The sequence below is a fragment of the Leucoraja erinacea genome, chromosome 46, assembly GCF_028641065.1.
Source record: "Leucoraja erinacea ecotype New England chromosome 46, Leri_hhj_1, whole genome shotgun sequence".
Classification (NCBI taxonomy): domain Eukaryota; kingdom Metazoa; phylum Chordata; class Chondrichthyes; order Rajiformes; family Rajidae; genus Leucoraja; species Leucoraja erinaceus.
The window spans coordinates 318,518-334,875 of record NC_073422.1 but is presented as its reverse complement, the minus strand read 5'-3'; the positions used below and the strand labels follow the sequence as shown (position 1 = coordinate 334,875).

General features: G+C 46.8%; 1 protein-coding gene across 2 annotated transcripts in view; it reads right to left on the bottom strand.

Annotated features, from left to right (window-relative positions):
* The window catches only part of LOC129715015 (BTB/POZ domain-containing protein KCTD18-like), a 31,641-nt gene extending 18,233 nt beyond the window's left edge, over positions 1–13,408 (bottom strand). Inside the window, exons 1-3 of one of the 2 annotated variants that reach the window (XM_055664832.1) lie at positions 13,324–13,408; positions 12,067–12,261; positions 6,016–6,227 (exon numbers count right to left, since the gene is read on the bottom strand). In XM_055664832.1, the coding sequence (XP_055520807.1) occupies positions 6,016–6,227; positions 12,067–12,223 (369 nt within the window). In that variant the 5' untranslated portion in view covers positions 12,224–12,261; positions 13,324–13,408. Of the gene's footprint in view, positions 1–6,015; positions 6,228–12,066; positions 12,262–13,323 lie in introns of those variants that run through there. The other variant, XM_055664833.1, reaches the window with a different exon arrangement.
* Positions 13,409–16,358: the final 2,950 nt, after the last annotated feature.

Here is a 16,358-nt window from a genome sequence, read left to right as displayed (position 1 = left end):
AAAATCAACTGTTTGGAACATCATTAAGAAGAAAGAGAACACTGGTGAGCTTACTAATTGCAAAGGGACTGGCAGGCCAAGGAAGACCTCCACAGCTGATGTCAGAAGAATTATTTCTATAGAAACAAAGAAAATTGGTGCAGGAGGTGACCATTTGGCCCTTCAAGCCAACACCGCCATTCATTGTGGTCATGGCTGATCATCCACAATCAGTAACCCGTGCCTGCCTTCTCCCCATATCCCTTGATTCCACTAGCCCCTAGAGCTCTATCTATCTCTATATTATAATAAAGAAAACCCCCCAAACACCTGTCCGACAGATCAGAACACTCTTCAGGAGTCAGGTGTGGGTTTGTCAATGACCACTGTCTGCAGAAGACTTCATGAACCAAAATACAGAGGCTACACTGCAAGATGCAAACCACTGGTTAGCCGCAAAAATAGGATGGCCAGGTTGCAGTTTGCCAAGTACTTAAAAGAGCAAGCTCTGGAAAAAGGTCTTGTGGACAGATGAGACGAAGATTAACATATCAGAGAGAGGGCAAGAGCAAAGTATAGAGGAGAGAAGGAACTGCCCAAGATCCAAAGCATACCACCTCATCTGAAACACGGTGGTGGGGGTGTTATGGCCTGGGCATATATGGCTGCTGAAGGTACTGGCTCACTTACCTTCATTGATGATGCAACTGCTGATGGTAGTAGCATAATGAATTGTGAAGTGTATAGACACATCCTATCTGCTCAAGTTCAAACAAATGCCTCAAAACTCATTGGCCGGCAGTTCATTCTACAGCAAGACAATGATCCCAAACATACTGCTAAAGCAACAAAGGAGTTTTTAAAACTAAAAAATGGTCAATTCTTGAGTGGCCAAGTCAATCACTCGATCAGAACCCAATTGAGCATGCCTTTTATATGCTCAATTGGGTTTATCGGGGAGTGGGTTCCTGTTGGTCCTGACGTCTCCGGCCACCCCCCTGGGCAGGAGCTGAGACTGGGAACTGTACCGCCCTTACCCCTCCCTCTGCAACTGCAAACAACCCCACTCTCCTGCTCACCTGCAAGGGCGGTACAGTTCCCAGTCTCAGCTCCTGTACAGGGGGGTGGCCGAAGACGTCAGGACCACCAGAAGCCGCTCCCCGATGGGCCGCTATGGCGACAAGTGGCTGTTCGCCACAGCCCGAGCTGCGCCCCCTCATCGGGACACCGACCCCCAGGCCCACTGCAAGCACGGAGATCCCAGATCAGCAACTCCAGCCCAGCCCTGCTCCAACTCCAGAGGAACACGCTCCCCGTAGGGGCAGAAGCTGATGGTGTGCAAGGTACGTCTTGTTCTTGGGGTGGCACAGCTCGGGCTGTGGGCGAACTGCCACTTGTCGCCGTAGCGGCCCATCGGGGAGCGGATTCCTCTGGAGTTGGAGGGACAGGGAGACACAGCGGCTTTTGAGAATGGTGGGCAATCACTTCCAAAGTTCTGCCCACACAGTCAGTACACCTCTCCTATACTTGTCTCCCGCACTAAGATTATCTCCCAGAGAATGATCACAGCCTAACCCTCCCTATTCTTTCCTATTCTGCAAGAAAAAAACTACATTGAAGACTCAAACTCGCGATCGAGTAACTGCCGGGATCGAGGCGCAAATTCGCGACCTTGCGGATATGAGCCGAGCACTCAACCACTGAGCCAGCCGTTAAAATCTACGCTAAAAATCTTCCAATCCGAAAGCCGAAAAATTCCGAATTACGAAAAGTGTCTGGTCCCAAGGCTTTTGGATAAAAGGTTGTGCACCTGTATTAAAATCTGACAGTGTGCACTTTTTTTCTATTACAAATCTCAAATTGTGGAGTACAGAGGCAAATAAATAATGATGGATCTTTGACCCAAACATTATGGAGGGCACTGTATGTGATTTCATCATGATGGGCCTTCTGGAATGAGCAGGGGATTGAGCAATAAGAGACAACTACACCAAGAACTATTGATGCATGTAGTAGGAATTAGTTCAGTTCAGTTCAGTTCAGGATATAATCTGTCTAGATCACAGTGCATGTACACTGTAGAACCAGTTTGCAATTTTGGAAAACAGACGTTAAAATAAAGTATTACTAGAGCATTCTCCAAAGGACCTTTCATCCACCAAAGAATAAGCGAGTTCGGTATTCCGAAAAACGCAAGGAATCATGGGATTTGTCAAAGGTTGTAAGCTATAGGGCCTGTTCCACTTGGCTGTCATTTACGCGACAGGCCGGTAGTGACATCATGCATCAGCACTGACGTCATTTGAATACCCAGTTTATGATATTTACCCAGTTTATGATATTTATGGTGATTTTCTAAAATGTTCTAGTTTCTTGAGTGATGGAAAATTGGCAATTGGAAAACTGCAGACGTAATGCCCCTATTCAAAAAAAGAGGTGAATGAAAAGTAGCAAGCTGCAGACCAAATTAATCTGTGGGAAGGAACTGCAGTTGCTGGTTTAAATTGAAGATAGACATAAAATGCAGGAGTAACTCGGCGGGACAGGCAGCATCTCTGGAGAAAAAGAATGGATGATGTTTCGGGTCAAGACTCTTCTTCAGTCTGAAGAAGGGTCTCGACCTGAAACATCACCCATTGCTTCTCTCCAGAGATGCTGCCTGTCCCGCTGAGTTAATCCTGCATTTTGTATCACTTATCTGGTTTGTTCTTCCATTTCTATATTGGTATGTATTAGTATGTAACCTTTCAGGAATTTGTGTGCAAGGATTTCCAGCTCGTTCTGAATACAAACATCTGCCAAACCCTCAATGTCTCATTCCTCATGTGAATTGCCTGTTGCCAAAGATTGCCAACATTCCCATTGTTCTGAAAATGCTAAGTAATTATCCACAATGTACTCTTAAATCGCGCGCGCTTATATACATGACATGTAAAAAGCTGCGTATGGGCGGCGCATGGCAGCGCATGGTTACGCACGGTGACGTAATCATGCGTCACCATGCACTACATGTACAAGGTCAGGACGTCAGCGTGCGACCACAATACGTCTGCGTGTGTAAGCGATACGCCACGCCGGTGGTGTGTGAAGATTTCGTGCAGCACGAAATCCTGGAGCGCCGAGCAATACCTCGCGCAACTCCACACTCCTCCACGCCTCTCCATGCTCCCGTCCCGCGTTACCCACATGCTACCCGTGCAGCACAACGCGGCGACTACATTTTTGAAGGTCCTGTAAATGGCGGGCAAATGACGGCCAAGTGGGACCGGCCCTTATAACGGTAAATAGATCTCAGCACTATAGATACAGTGAGTATAGGTTTGGTCCGAGTTTTTGTCTTTTTTTAAACTTCTATTTGTCATGGCTGATTCAAAGTACCAAGATATGAAGCTGGAAGATTTTATGTCATGGAAAGTAAATGCTTTGAAGATTTTTTAGCGGAGAGGGGGATAAAAAAAAGGGAAGAAAAGCTGAACATGCAGCTCTTGCTGTAGCTGCAGCAACCATGAGGAAGCCTGTGCTGCCAAATGCAGGTAAAGAGAAAAGGAGCAATCATTACAAAGAACTCCTTAAAGTCTATTGAAAGTTATAGAAATCATACATTTAATTTCATTCCCACCACCCTCAAGAAAAAAATTAAAAATGCGTGTCATTTATCTTCGCTCACTCACAGAGGCATGAGCCAATAAAAATGAGAAAAACATCGCAGCGTTGTACAAAGGCAAAATAAATGCAACTCATTAATAGTTTTAAAACAGTATTTACCTAGAATAATGAAAGATCGAAAATATGGAGGAAATAAAGCTCCGTATTACACAAAGCAGCTCAGCGCCGCTTAAGGGACCGGAGGGAGAGACTAGGGTGGGAGAAGACCGGGGGGGGGGGGGGGGGGGGGGGATGACTGGACCAGCTCTCATTCCGGTTCTCCCCCCCCCCCCCCCCCCCCCCCCCCCCCCCCCCCACTCGAGTGTCCCATCCCTGCCCGGGGGGGCGGTCGGAGAGGTCCGGACTGATGGGACACCGGCCCCCAGGCCCAGCGCCAGCACAAACTCACAGACCCACAGCCAGCGCCATCTCCAGCCCAACCCCGCTCCAACTCCAGATGGTGCCGCTATGATGACATGTTAGTTCACCCATGGTACTCGCTGCCACTTCATCCAGCCGGCTGCTGCCCATCTTCAGCAGCACCTCGGTGTCGGACTGAGGGGAGGGGGGTGGAGGTGGAGGGCTGTCGGCCAACCCGGCAGGACAGGCAGAGCCGAGCAGGAGCCAGTGGCTGCAAGTCCAGAGTCGCCCTGCCAGCCCAGGGCCACCTCCGGACAGGGACGGGACACCGGGGAGGGGATTGGGACGGTCCAGCAGCAACAAGAGCACCCCGATCACGGACAAAACGCAAGCCTGTATACAATGCAGCACCACCGTTGCCGAGACTTTAGAGCTAGTGACCTATGACCTGGGTATGCGCAGTTGGAATACTGAACTCACTTATTCAGATGAGACTAATGTTTCATCCATAGGCAGCATTTCTGACAGTGCAGTACTTCTTCTGTGTGGCTCTGAAATATCAAGCTATGATCTGCATCCGAATGATCCACAATCTCCTGATTCAGGAGTCAGTTAGCCATGATAAGAACAGCAGAATGTAACCGGGCCGTGGCTATCTCCCAGCGGCAGGCCTGGCTCTCCCTCTGCAGAACCCAAACAGTGAACAGGGAAGCTGCTGAGCCTGTCCCCTACTTGACCCTGCGGACCGGAGAATCAGAGGGAGTCGGTGACGGCAGACGCAAGAACAAATGGCTGATAAGTGGATCCGGGGTCTTGCCTTCCTTGCCCTAGAGTTCAGTTGCGAGAGACGACAATGGGGCATAACGACTGAAGGTGGCCGGGCGATGAGAGTGATGATAGTTCGCTGGACAATCGGGATCAAGATGATGGCTGGAGGCCCTGCAGCCAAGTAGGCGACCAAATGGCCACCTACAACTTGGACTTTGAAATTACGTTAAAATCTGGTGACTCTTCTACACGGTCTCAGTGGACTATTTCTATACATTGTGTACTTTATCTGGGATTGTCTTTATGTATAGTCATAATTTACTAAATTGTATTAAAGCAACGACCAAGAAAGCACACTGACGCCTCTACTTCCTAAGAAAGCTTAGGAGATTGTACATGTCCCCAGCAACTCTCGGCAACTTCTACAGATGCGCCATAGAAAGCATTTTATCAGGATGCATCACAGCTTGGTTTGGGAACAGCTCCATCCAAGACAACAAGAAATTGCAACGAATTGTGGACGCAGCCCTGACAATCTTCTCCCCTCTCCCATCAGGCAAAAGGTATAGAAGTGTGAAAACGCACACCACCAGATTCAGGGAAGTTTGTTCCCAGCTGTAATCAGGCAACTGAAACATTCCACCACAACCAGAGGGCAATGCTGAACTACTATCTACCTCTTCGGTGACCCTCAGACTATCCTTGACTTTGCTGGCTTCACCTTGCAGTAAATGTTATGCCATGTATCTATACACTGTAAATGGCTCGATTGTAATCACGTATTGTCTTTCTGCTGACTGGATAGCATGCAACAAAAACTTTTCACTGTACCTCAGGGCATGTGACTGAACTGAACTGAAAAAGAATTGCACTGTACCTCAGTACGAGTGATAATAAAGAACCATTGACATTGGCAAACACACAGAGCTGCGAGGAAGCTCTAAAATGCAAAGATGGGAGGAACTGAGTATATGGGGGCTGGTATTGTTAACTTATAAAATCCAATCTCGATAAAATATGACATTTTTTATATTGTTATTTAATAGAAATAAAAATTACCCTAAAGTAGCAGCCTGCTGATTTGGCACAGCTTCAACAATCAAACAAATGCCTTAACAATCAATTGTAAAAATACTTGGCATGGACTTTTGTTCATTTCCCAATATTCAATCAATATATATCATTGAATAAAAACAGCATACCTCAAAATAAAAGTACATTTCAGTCTACTGGATAAAATAGTCTCAAATGAGCATGACAAACCTTTTTGATTTCAATATCCGATTTTGAGCAATGTCTCTCCATCTCACTAGATAAATAGTCGGTCAAACTGCAGGGGAAGGGAATGCCAAAGTAATCTGCCTCTTCCTGCAAAGCCACACGAGTTCTTGCTTCGTCAGGAATGCAGAGTTCTCCATGCAGATAATCCAAGAGATATTTAAAGAGGTTTCCATCCCGTTCAATAAGACAAGCTCCTATGTTAAAAAAAAGACAGTACATTAGACACTTTACACGGTAAATTTCATATTCAAAGAATTTAGTTCTATCTTAGACTTAGACTTAGATCCTTTATTTGTCATTCAGACCTTTCGGTCTGAACGAAATGTCATTGCCTGCAGCCATACATGTAATAATAAACAACAAAACACACAATAAACACAAAATAACATCCACCACAGTGAGTTCACCAGGCACCTCCTCACTGTGATTGAGGCAAAAATCTTAGGGTTACTGTCTCTTCCCTCCTCTTCTCCCTCTGCGCTGAGGCGCAGTTAAACAGTTTATCTTAAACAGTTTATCTTCCAACCGGTAAGACTCACATCTGTATTAAGGGACAGAAGTTTAGGGGTAACATGAGGGGGAACTTCTTTACTCAGAGAGTGGTAGCGGTGTGGAATGAGCTTCCAGTGGAAGTGGTGTCGGCAGGTTCATTGGTATCATTTAAAAATAAATTGGATAGGCATATGGATGAGAAGGGAATGGAGGGTTATGGTATGAGTGCAGGCAGGTGGGACTAAGGGAAAAAAGTTGTTCGGCACGGACTTGTAGGGCCGAGATGGCCTGTTTCCGTGCCGTAATTGTTTTTTTTTTTGTTTTTTTAATTTTATTTTTATTAGCAGTACAGTAAATCACATTAATACATCGCATATATCTTATTACATTATGTTGTACCACTTCATTTTTTGAGCTTTAAAAAAGAAATAAATAAAAGAGGTAAGAAAAGTAAGCAAGAATCGTGAAGGTTCCGTGCTGTAATTGTTATATGGTTATATCTGCACCACATCTTGCCTGCTGTCCATTTAATATACAAACAGCAGAAAAAAAAATCAGCACACAATGAAGGGATGAAAACAATTTAAAAAGAGATGGCAAGCACACACAAAGGGAATGCCACACTGGCCGATTTTATTTAAAACACAAAAATCATGTTGTTTAAAGGTCTATTGTTGTCGCGATGAAACAAAACCTATAACATGACAAAAGCTTATTGATAAAAATATTATCTTGTAAGGTAGACACAAAAAGCTGAATTAACTCAGCGGGACAGGCAGCATCTCTAGAGGGAAGGAATAGGTGACGTTTCAGGTCGAGACCCTTCTTCAGACCTATCCCTCCTCATCTTTCTATAGATATGGCCTCAAGACTAAAAGGACATATCTACAGAAAGATGAGGAGGGATTTCTGTGTTCAGAGGGTAGTGAATCTGTGGAATTCATAGCCATACACGCTGTGGATGCAAAATCTTTGGGTATTTTTAAAGTGGAGATTGACAGGGTCTTGATTAGTGTAGGTGTCAAAGGTTATGGGGAGCAGGTAGGAGAATGTGGTTGAGTGGGAAAGATAGATTAGCAATGATTGAATGGCGTGTGGACTCGGTGGGCCAAATAGCCTAATTCTGCTCCTATAACTTTTGAACTTATGAAGAGTCAAGGTGGCCTGCTATAATCATCTAAGGCCTACACGAGATCCAAGAATGATATTTCCCTTTCTTATACGTGGGATCATTCAAGGCAAACCGTTATACGTACAGGTTTGAAAATGCATACTCCAAAATCAGGTAGTTTCTCCCCAGCTAACATCAGGCAACTGAAAGGTCCTCTCAGCAGCTAGTCCCACCCTCCTATCTATCTCATTGGAGACCTTTGAACTATCTTTAATCAGACTTTATCGTGTACTAAATGTTGTACTCTTTATCATTTATCTGGGACTGTGGACGGCTTGATTGTAATCGTGTTTTATCTTTTCTTTGCCTGGTTAGCACGCAAAAAGCTTTTCACAAAACCTCAATACACATGATAATAATAAACTGAACTCAATCTGAACGTTAACTATCAGTAATCCATAGACACCCCAGTCTTTCTACACACTGACAGGTTTTCATTTCTCTAAAATACTCTGCTTTTGTTTTTATTGCATTTTAAAGCCTTAGAATCGGATAAGAGGAAAGACATAATAATGTCAGAAAAAGTAGTAACCCTAAAGATTGGGATGCACATGATATAAAAACAGAAAATGCTGGTAAAACTCGGCTCGTCAGGCAGTTTCTGTGGAAAGCGAAACAGTCAGTGCTTCAGGTCAGAGATGTTTCATTAGATTTTCTTTCCTGACCTGCTTGGTGTTTCCAGCTTTGCTATTTTTATGTTAGATTTCAAAAATGTTTGCCTTTATTGCAGGAGGATTTGAATGTGAATAGCGGCATCTTTCCGCCAATCCACAGAGTTCTGGTGAGATCTAAATTATCGTGTTCCACAGGCTGGATGCAGTAAAGATGTTTATACTGCCTGGGGTGTCTAAAACCAGAATTCATGGTCTCCAAGTACAGGGCTGGCCATTCAGGTCTGAGATGAGAAGGCATTTCTTCACACGATCAAAATCTTTGGAATTCTCTGCACAAGTGGTCTGATGTGGCTTAATTATTTGAGTTTAGTCAAAACAGATCAGGTGATTTTTAGTTTTAGTTCAGAGATACAGCACGGAAACAGGCCCTTCGGCCCACCGAGTCCACACCGACAAGCAATCCACGCACATTAACACCATCCTACACGCACGAGGGACAATTTATATTTATACCAAGCTAATCAAACTACAAACCTGTATGTCTTTAGAGTGTGGGAGGAAACCAACGATCTCAAAGAAACCTGGACTTCAGGACGTGAAGGGGATCAAGGAACAAGGGGATAGTGCTGAAACAAGGAGCTGAAGTAGGCAGTCAGCAGTGATTCTGATGCACAATATGCTTGAAGGTACAAATGGTCTACTTTCACTCCTGATTCTTAAGTTATATTCTTATGTTTCCTCACATCCCCGTGTCTTTGTCAAGTTACTTTGAATCTCGTGTTCCTTACGTGTTCAAATCACTTGTCAATAGGAATAGCTTCTTATTACTCTTTCTAAGCTCATCATCACAATCTATGCAAATCACAATTTAAACATCCCCCCCCCCCTTAACATTTATGCACCAAAATTGATGTTTTTTTATACAGAGATAATCAGGTGCTTAGAATGTGCTGCCAGAGTGATAATGGAAGCAGATAAAATAGTGGCATTTACAAGGCTTTTAGATTGGCATATGCAAGTAATAGAGGGGTATGGTTTACATGCAGACAGAAGAGATTAGTTTAACTTGGCATTGTGTTCAGACACTGTGGGCCAAATAACCAGTTCCTGTGCTGGATTACAATTTGTAATTTATTGATAAATAAGTTGCTGGTGTTGTGGGTATTAAATTAAGTTAATGCTCCTAAAGAACACAATGTGCTGGAGTAACACAACAGGTCAGGCAGCATCTCTGGAGAACATTGATTGGTGACGTTTCGGGACGATTTAAAATAAACATTTAATTGAACATCTTCCGTTTAATTGCAAATAAATCATTAATTGCCTTTTAGTTTTAACAGCTTCCTTCTTTGCTCTTGTTGTCAGTCAGTAATAAGGGTCGGACGCAGACTAGTGGAATTAGGTTGGGCAACTATCAGTTAGGGTGTGCATGGATGAGTTGGGCTGAAGGACCTGTTTGCTGCATAGCTCTATGACTAACGGTACGGTGGCGCAGTGGTAGAGTTGCTGCCTTACAGGGCCAGAGACCCAGGTTCCATCCCAACTACGGGTGCTGTCTGTGCGGAGTTTGTATGTTCTCCCCGTGACCTGCGTGAGTTAAACTATGACACTGGTATACAACAACCAACTGCCATCTTTACAAATTTCCAATTGGTTCAACAGCAATATCCAGATGCATGGTCTCTGTTACTAACATACGAGCCGCCATCAGGGAACCTTCAATGAGCCACGGACAGTGAGAGAGGGTGGTGAATCTGTACAATTCTTTGCCACAGAAGGGTGTGGAGGCCAGGTCAATGGATATTTTTAAGGCAGCGATAGATAGATTCTTGATTAATACGGGTGGCAAGCATTATGGGGAGAAGGCAGGAGAATGGCGTTATGCGGGAGAGATAGATCAGCCATGATTGAATGGTGGAGTAGACTTGAGGGTCTGTCCCACTTGCCGATTGTTTTCGGCGATTGCCGGCATCATTGACTGACATATCAGGGACGCCGAAAGATTTTGAACAGTTCAAAATCCAGCGGCAAAAAAAAAATAATAAAAATGGATGGGATTTATATAGCGCCTTTCTAAATACTCAAAGCGTTTTACATCGCATTATTCATTCACTCCTCACTCACACTCGGTGGTGGTGAGCTACTTCTGTAGCCACAGCTGCCCTGGGGCAGACTGACGGAAGCGTGGCTGCTAATCTGCGCCTAAGGCCCCTCCGACCACCACCAATCACTCACACACATTTACACACATTCACACGCAGGCAAAGGTGAATGAAGTGTCTTGCCCAAGGACACAATGACAGTATGCACTCCAAGCGGGATTCGAACCGGCTACCTTCCAGTCGCCAGCCAAACACTTAGCCCATTGCGCCACCTGTCGTTGCGACACTTGAGGAGACACCGTGCGTCAATACATCATCACACCGCGTCACGCCGCGACTTTTTCGGCTACCTGATAGGTCAGTGAATGATGCCCACAGTCGCCGAAAAAAATCACCGTGGGACAGGCACTTTGATGGGCCAAATGGCCTAATTCTGCTCCTATCACATGAGATCAGATACAACAACAATGACAAACTATTTGATGTTATAAGTGGTAGAGCCGGAGTTTGTTAAGCTGAAATGGCCACCGGTCATGTCACAACACACCTAAGATGAGCTGAGCAATAGCTGAACATCAACGTGGGATGCTGCCGGCCTAAAGCCACAGGGAGATACTTATCTCCAACATTTTCATTATCATTCCACAGCGAGAATATATGGCGAGCCACACGGTACGCATGCCCACAACTGAAGATGTGGAGATTAGCTGCAGTAACTGCCAGGGCACTCATGCCAAAGAATCAGAAGTTCACATCACAGAAAGGAGACTTCTCAGCCCATGGAGTTCTTGTGCTGTCATTTGGGAATTGATGGCCACACCTTTTCACAAAGTTTCTCGGTAATGCTCACCTATCTTGATTCTCAGTTCTCCCATGAGTTATTGAACACATGCTAGCCTTCAGCAGAGTGGAAGGAACAGCGCAGGATAATTTCCCTGCCTACCATACTGTCGAACTGGCTGATAGCGAATACTCACAAACAATGGTCATTTTAAAGCCTAACAGTATAAGAGGGGGTGCAGTTCAAGGAAAATATAGAAAATCATTGTTATCTAGGAGAAGGTGACAATTAAACATACAGAGATATACTTCAAACCAGGGGACACTCAGACAGGGCAGGGGGAGGGATGGAGAGAGAGAGGGAAAGCAAGGGTTACTTGAAGTTAGAGAAGTCAATTTTCTTACCGCTGGGGTGTAAGCTACCCAAGCGAAATATGAGGTGCTGTTCCTCCAATTTGCGCTGTGCCTCACTCTGACAATGGAGGAGGCCCAGGACCAAAAGGTCAGATTGGGAATGGGAGGGGGAGTTAAAAGTGTTTAGGAACTGAAAACAAAAGATATTTGCTTTAAGCAGAATCCTAAATGCCAATGTCCGCAAAAGCAATATAAAGCATTTTGACCGATAGATGAAAACTGAAAATAAAGCAATCCAAACTTATGGCAGTAAAAAAAAACAAAGTAAATATGCTTTCAAAAAATCAGTTGTTCATATTACTCAAAGAAACATTAAAATAATGTTGTATTACATAACAAATTATTATCCCTGCACGTCAGTTAGTACTTGTCCATAAAAGTTCATTTTCATCTACCCATTTTGTCTAATTGTCCCTGAAGACTTATGAATTGTTATGCTTGACAAAATAACCCATGTTACCTGATTCATCCAGTTTCAAAGGAAATCGTCCACTAAACATAGCACTAAGCATTGAGTTCTTAAAACGACAGAGGGAGTTTCGTCTGGCTGTAAAGTAACAACCTCCCACATTCAATCGCAGGATCTCAGAAATAGCTTCTCCCTCACAAGCCTCCATGATATGCCACACTGGTCACTCCATCACTGCGATTCTAACTGTGGAAAGTAAAGATATAAGAGTTGGTTGTCAGCATTACAACTCAAATGTTTCTCAGGATACAGAAAGCCACTTTAAGGCAAGTTAGTCGCCAGATGTACTTCCAGTAATGATACACTTCTAACAAAAACTGATTTAACGCTAGTAGTATTCAAGTTAGCTTGATTATACCTTTTGCGGATTTAAATAAACTGCTTTATTAGTGTAGTGACTTTTTTTTCACATCTGGGGAGTCTACAACCCTCAGTATGAACATTAAATATTCAAATTTAAAGTACAACCCCCACCCCCCACAAACACACTCAACCCAAAAGCTCGTGTGTCCATTCCCTCCACAGATGTGTGTGGCTGAGTTCCTCCAGTGTTTTGCTTTATTAACGCATGTGGCCTATCGTGTGTAAAAGATTTGTCCTCATTTACACCCCACCCTGCACGGACACAGCCACAGGTCAATGTGTTTTTTTTAAATGTTGGTTTTTAAAAATAAGAGTACTTATAGACTTCTGGTGAGAGGGAGGGAGAGTGAGTGAGTTGGAGGGAGGGAGAGAGAGTGAGTGAGTGAGTGAGTGGGAGAGTGAGTGAGTGGAAGGGAGGATGAGGGGGTGAGGGGAGGATGAGGGGGAGTTGAGGATGAAGGGGGATGAGGGCGAGGAGGGGAATGAGGGTGAGTGGGGTGAGCGTGAGGGGAGGTGGGGAAGGGGGAGAGGGTGATGGTGAGGGGGGAGATTTGGGGGGGGGGGGGGGTGAGTGGAGGTGAGGGTGGGGTAAGGGGGGGGGGATTGAGGGGTGAAGTTGAGGGGTGAGTTGGTGGGGGATTGAGGGGTGAAGTTGAGGGGGTGAGTGGGTGGGTGGGGGAGGGGTGAGGATGTGGGGGCTGATTGGAGATGAGGGGGGTGTGTGCAGAGTTTGTGCTTCCAGTGAGGAGGGAGGGGAGGAGGGGGGAGCCGGGCCTCCCCGGGCCGCCGGTGGATGGGGGGGTGAGGGGGGGGATTCCTCGCCGCTCTGACCCCGACCCAGGAGAGCGCCTCCACTCGCCCCGCCTCCACTCGCCCCGCACTCACCTCCCCGTCGCCAGGCGCCGTCCGTCCCGGCCCATGGAGGCCGCAGCCCCGCCCTCTGCCGCCCCCAGCCCAGCAGAGCGGTACTACAGCCCAGTAAACCCGCCCTGTGCTGCCCCCAGCCCAGCAGAGCGGTACTGCAGCCCCACAGCCCCGCTGCAGCCCCGCCCTCTGCCGCCCCCAGCCCAGCAGAGCGGTACTACAGCCCAGTAAACCCGCCCTCTGCCGCCCCCAGGCCCAGATAGAGCAATAATATACTAAATGGCAGCCCCACCCAGCCCCGCCCTCAAAGCCGCCCCCAGCTGAGCAGAGCGGTATCTGCAGTGCCCCACACATCCCCGTTCCGCTCTACACCAATCCCCCCACTGTGTGCAGAGCGGTACTACAGCCCAGTAAACCCACCCCCTCTGCTGTACCCCAGCCCAGCAGAGCGGTACTGTCAGATTTACAATCCAAACAGCCCCGCCCTCTGCCTCCCCCCTTCCCAGCTCCCCAGAGCGGTACTACTTCTGGCCCCGCCCTCTGCCACCCCCCCACCCCCGATCAGCTGAGCGGTACTACAGCCCCGCAGCCCCGCAACCCCGCCCTCTGCCGCCCCCAGCCCAGCAGAGCGGTACTACAGCCCCACAGCCCCGCCCTCTGCTGCCCCCAGACCAGCAGAGCGGTACTGCAGCCCCGCAACCCCGCCCTCTGCTGCCCCCAGCCCAGCAGAGCGGTACTGCAGCCCAGTAAACCCACCCTCTGCTGCCCCCATCCCAGCAGAGCGGTACTGCAGCCCCGCCCGCTGCTGCCCCCTGCCCAGCAGAGTGGTACTGCAGCCCGCTGCCAGGGATGCACTCTGACCTCCGGGGGAGAGGCAAAAGTGTTTTATTGTCATATGGCCCAGATAGAGCAATAATATTTTAATGGTTAGGTCTGAGGGAGGGTCTGGACCCAAAACCTCACCCATTCCTTCTCTCCAAAGATGTCGCCTGTCCTGCTGAGTTACTCCAGCTTTTTGTGTTATCTTCAGTGTGAACCAACTTCTGCAGTTCCTTCCTACACACAATCCTGCTCACTGTGAGTGGGAGTCATTCAGCTCAGAGCCACCCAGCACTGCATCTTTGTACATCTCATGCTGCTAATATGTGCTGTAAATCTTTATTGTCAGATTTACAATCCAAACTATTTACACTCATGTCTGAAGTAGGGCCACAACCCAAAACATCGCCTATCCATATCAGTTTGGTTTATTATTGTTACGTGTGAAAAGCTTTTGTTTGCATGCTATCCAGTTAAAAAAGACTATACGTGAATGCAATCAAGCTGGCCACAGTACACAAATAAAGGATAACGGATACAACATTTAATACGATAGATTGCGATTAAAGATAGTTTAAAGGTATCAGATGAGGTAGATGGCTGATCAGGATCGCACTCTAGCTGTTGAGAGGACCATTCAGTTGTCTGATAACTGCTGGGAAGAAACTGTCGTTTAGAAACTGTCCCTGAATCTAGAGGCATGCATTTTCACACTTCTTGCCTCTTAGAATACAATACAATTCATTTGTTGTCATTTGAACCTCATTGAGGTTCAAACTAAATTTGGTTTCTGCAGTCATACACACAAGAAAAAGAACCAAGACACAACACAATTTACACAAACATCCATCACAGTGAATCTCCTCATCACGGTGATGGAAGGCAAAGTCTTATCTCTTCCCTGCACTCCTCATTCTCCTCCCAATGTCAGAGTCAAAGCCCCCGGCGGGCGATGGTAAGTGTCCCGCGGCCATTAAAGCCGCGCCGTGCGATGCAAGGCCGTGCTCCGGGTCTTGGTGTTGGGGCCCCCGGCGTGCGCTAGCAAGTCCCGCGGCCATTTAAAGCTGCTCCGGGCAATGTAAGGCCCCGCTCCAGGTAATTTTCAACCCCGCAACTCGGGCGGGAGAAGTCGCCGTTGCGGAAGTCCCGAAAAGCGGTCTCCCAGCAGGGACCCGCGGGCTCCCGGTGTCACTGTCCACCAGACCTGCGGTTGGAGCCTCCGAATCTCTGGGGTCAGGTCGCAGCAGCGCGCCACCACAGCTCCTCCCGCTCCGAACTCGGCCAGCTCCACGATGGTAAGTAAGTCCACAGCTCCGCGACTGGAGCCCCAGGTCGTTCCGGTTGGAGGCCGCTCCACGGTGCTCGGCCCCAACGACAACGGAGACCCGACAGAGAAAAGGTCGGGTTCTCCGTGCAGGGGAAAGATTTTAAAAGTTTCCCCCACCCCCCCCGCCCCCCACACACATACCCAGTTAAAAAAACCCCACTTTAAACTACATTCAAACGAGACAAAAAAAAAAAAAAAACAGACGGACTGCAGAGGCCGCTGCGACGTGAGTCGCGCCGCCCACCCACTGCCTGATGGGAGAGGGGAGAGGGGAGAGGGAGTTCACAGGATGAGTCTGGTCCTTGATTATGCTGCTGGTATTGCAGAGGCTGCGTGAAGTGTAGATGGAATCAATGAAAGGGAGGTTGGTTTGTGCGATGGTCTGGCTATGTCCACAATTCTGCAATTTCTTGTGGTCTTGGATGTTCTCCTGGGATGCTGCCTGACCTGTTGATCTACTGAGCACTTTGTGTCTTCTTTTGTAAACCAGCATCTGCAGTTTCTCTTTTTAAACACCTCCTCGTGTAGGCAGCTCCTCTCACTGAATGAGCTCTCCCTTTGGATAGGCATATTGCCTTTTGATAGGTTGATGGATATGGAGGAAAATGAATCATATGCAGGCAATTGAGGTTAGTTTATCTTGACATTATGGGCCAAAGGGCCTTTTCTGTGCCAAACTATTATATATTCTATGTGCAAAGCTCACTCAAGAGAAAGATATTTTGTTCAAACCCTTCACAAAACAAATTAAGAACTAAGTGACAGGGAACATACTGCAATGGCAAAATCTCTACATTTACACCCATTGATGAGTTGACAGGTTAATTCATCACTAAATTGACCCTGGTGGGTGGTTTGCTCGTGGGGGAGTGGGTTGAAGAGAATGTCAGGGGAATAAAACAAGGGATTA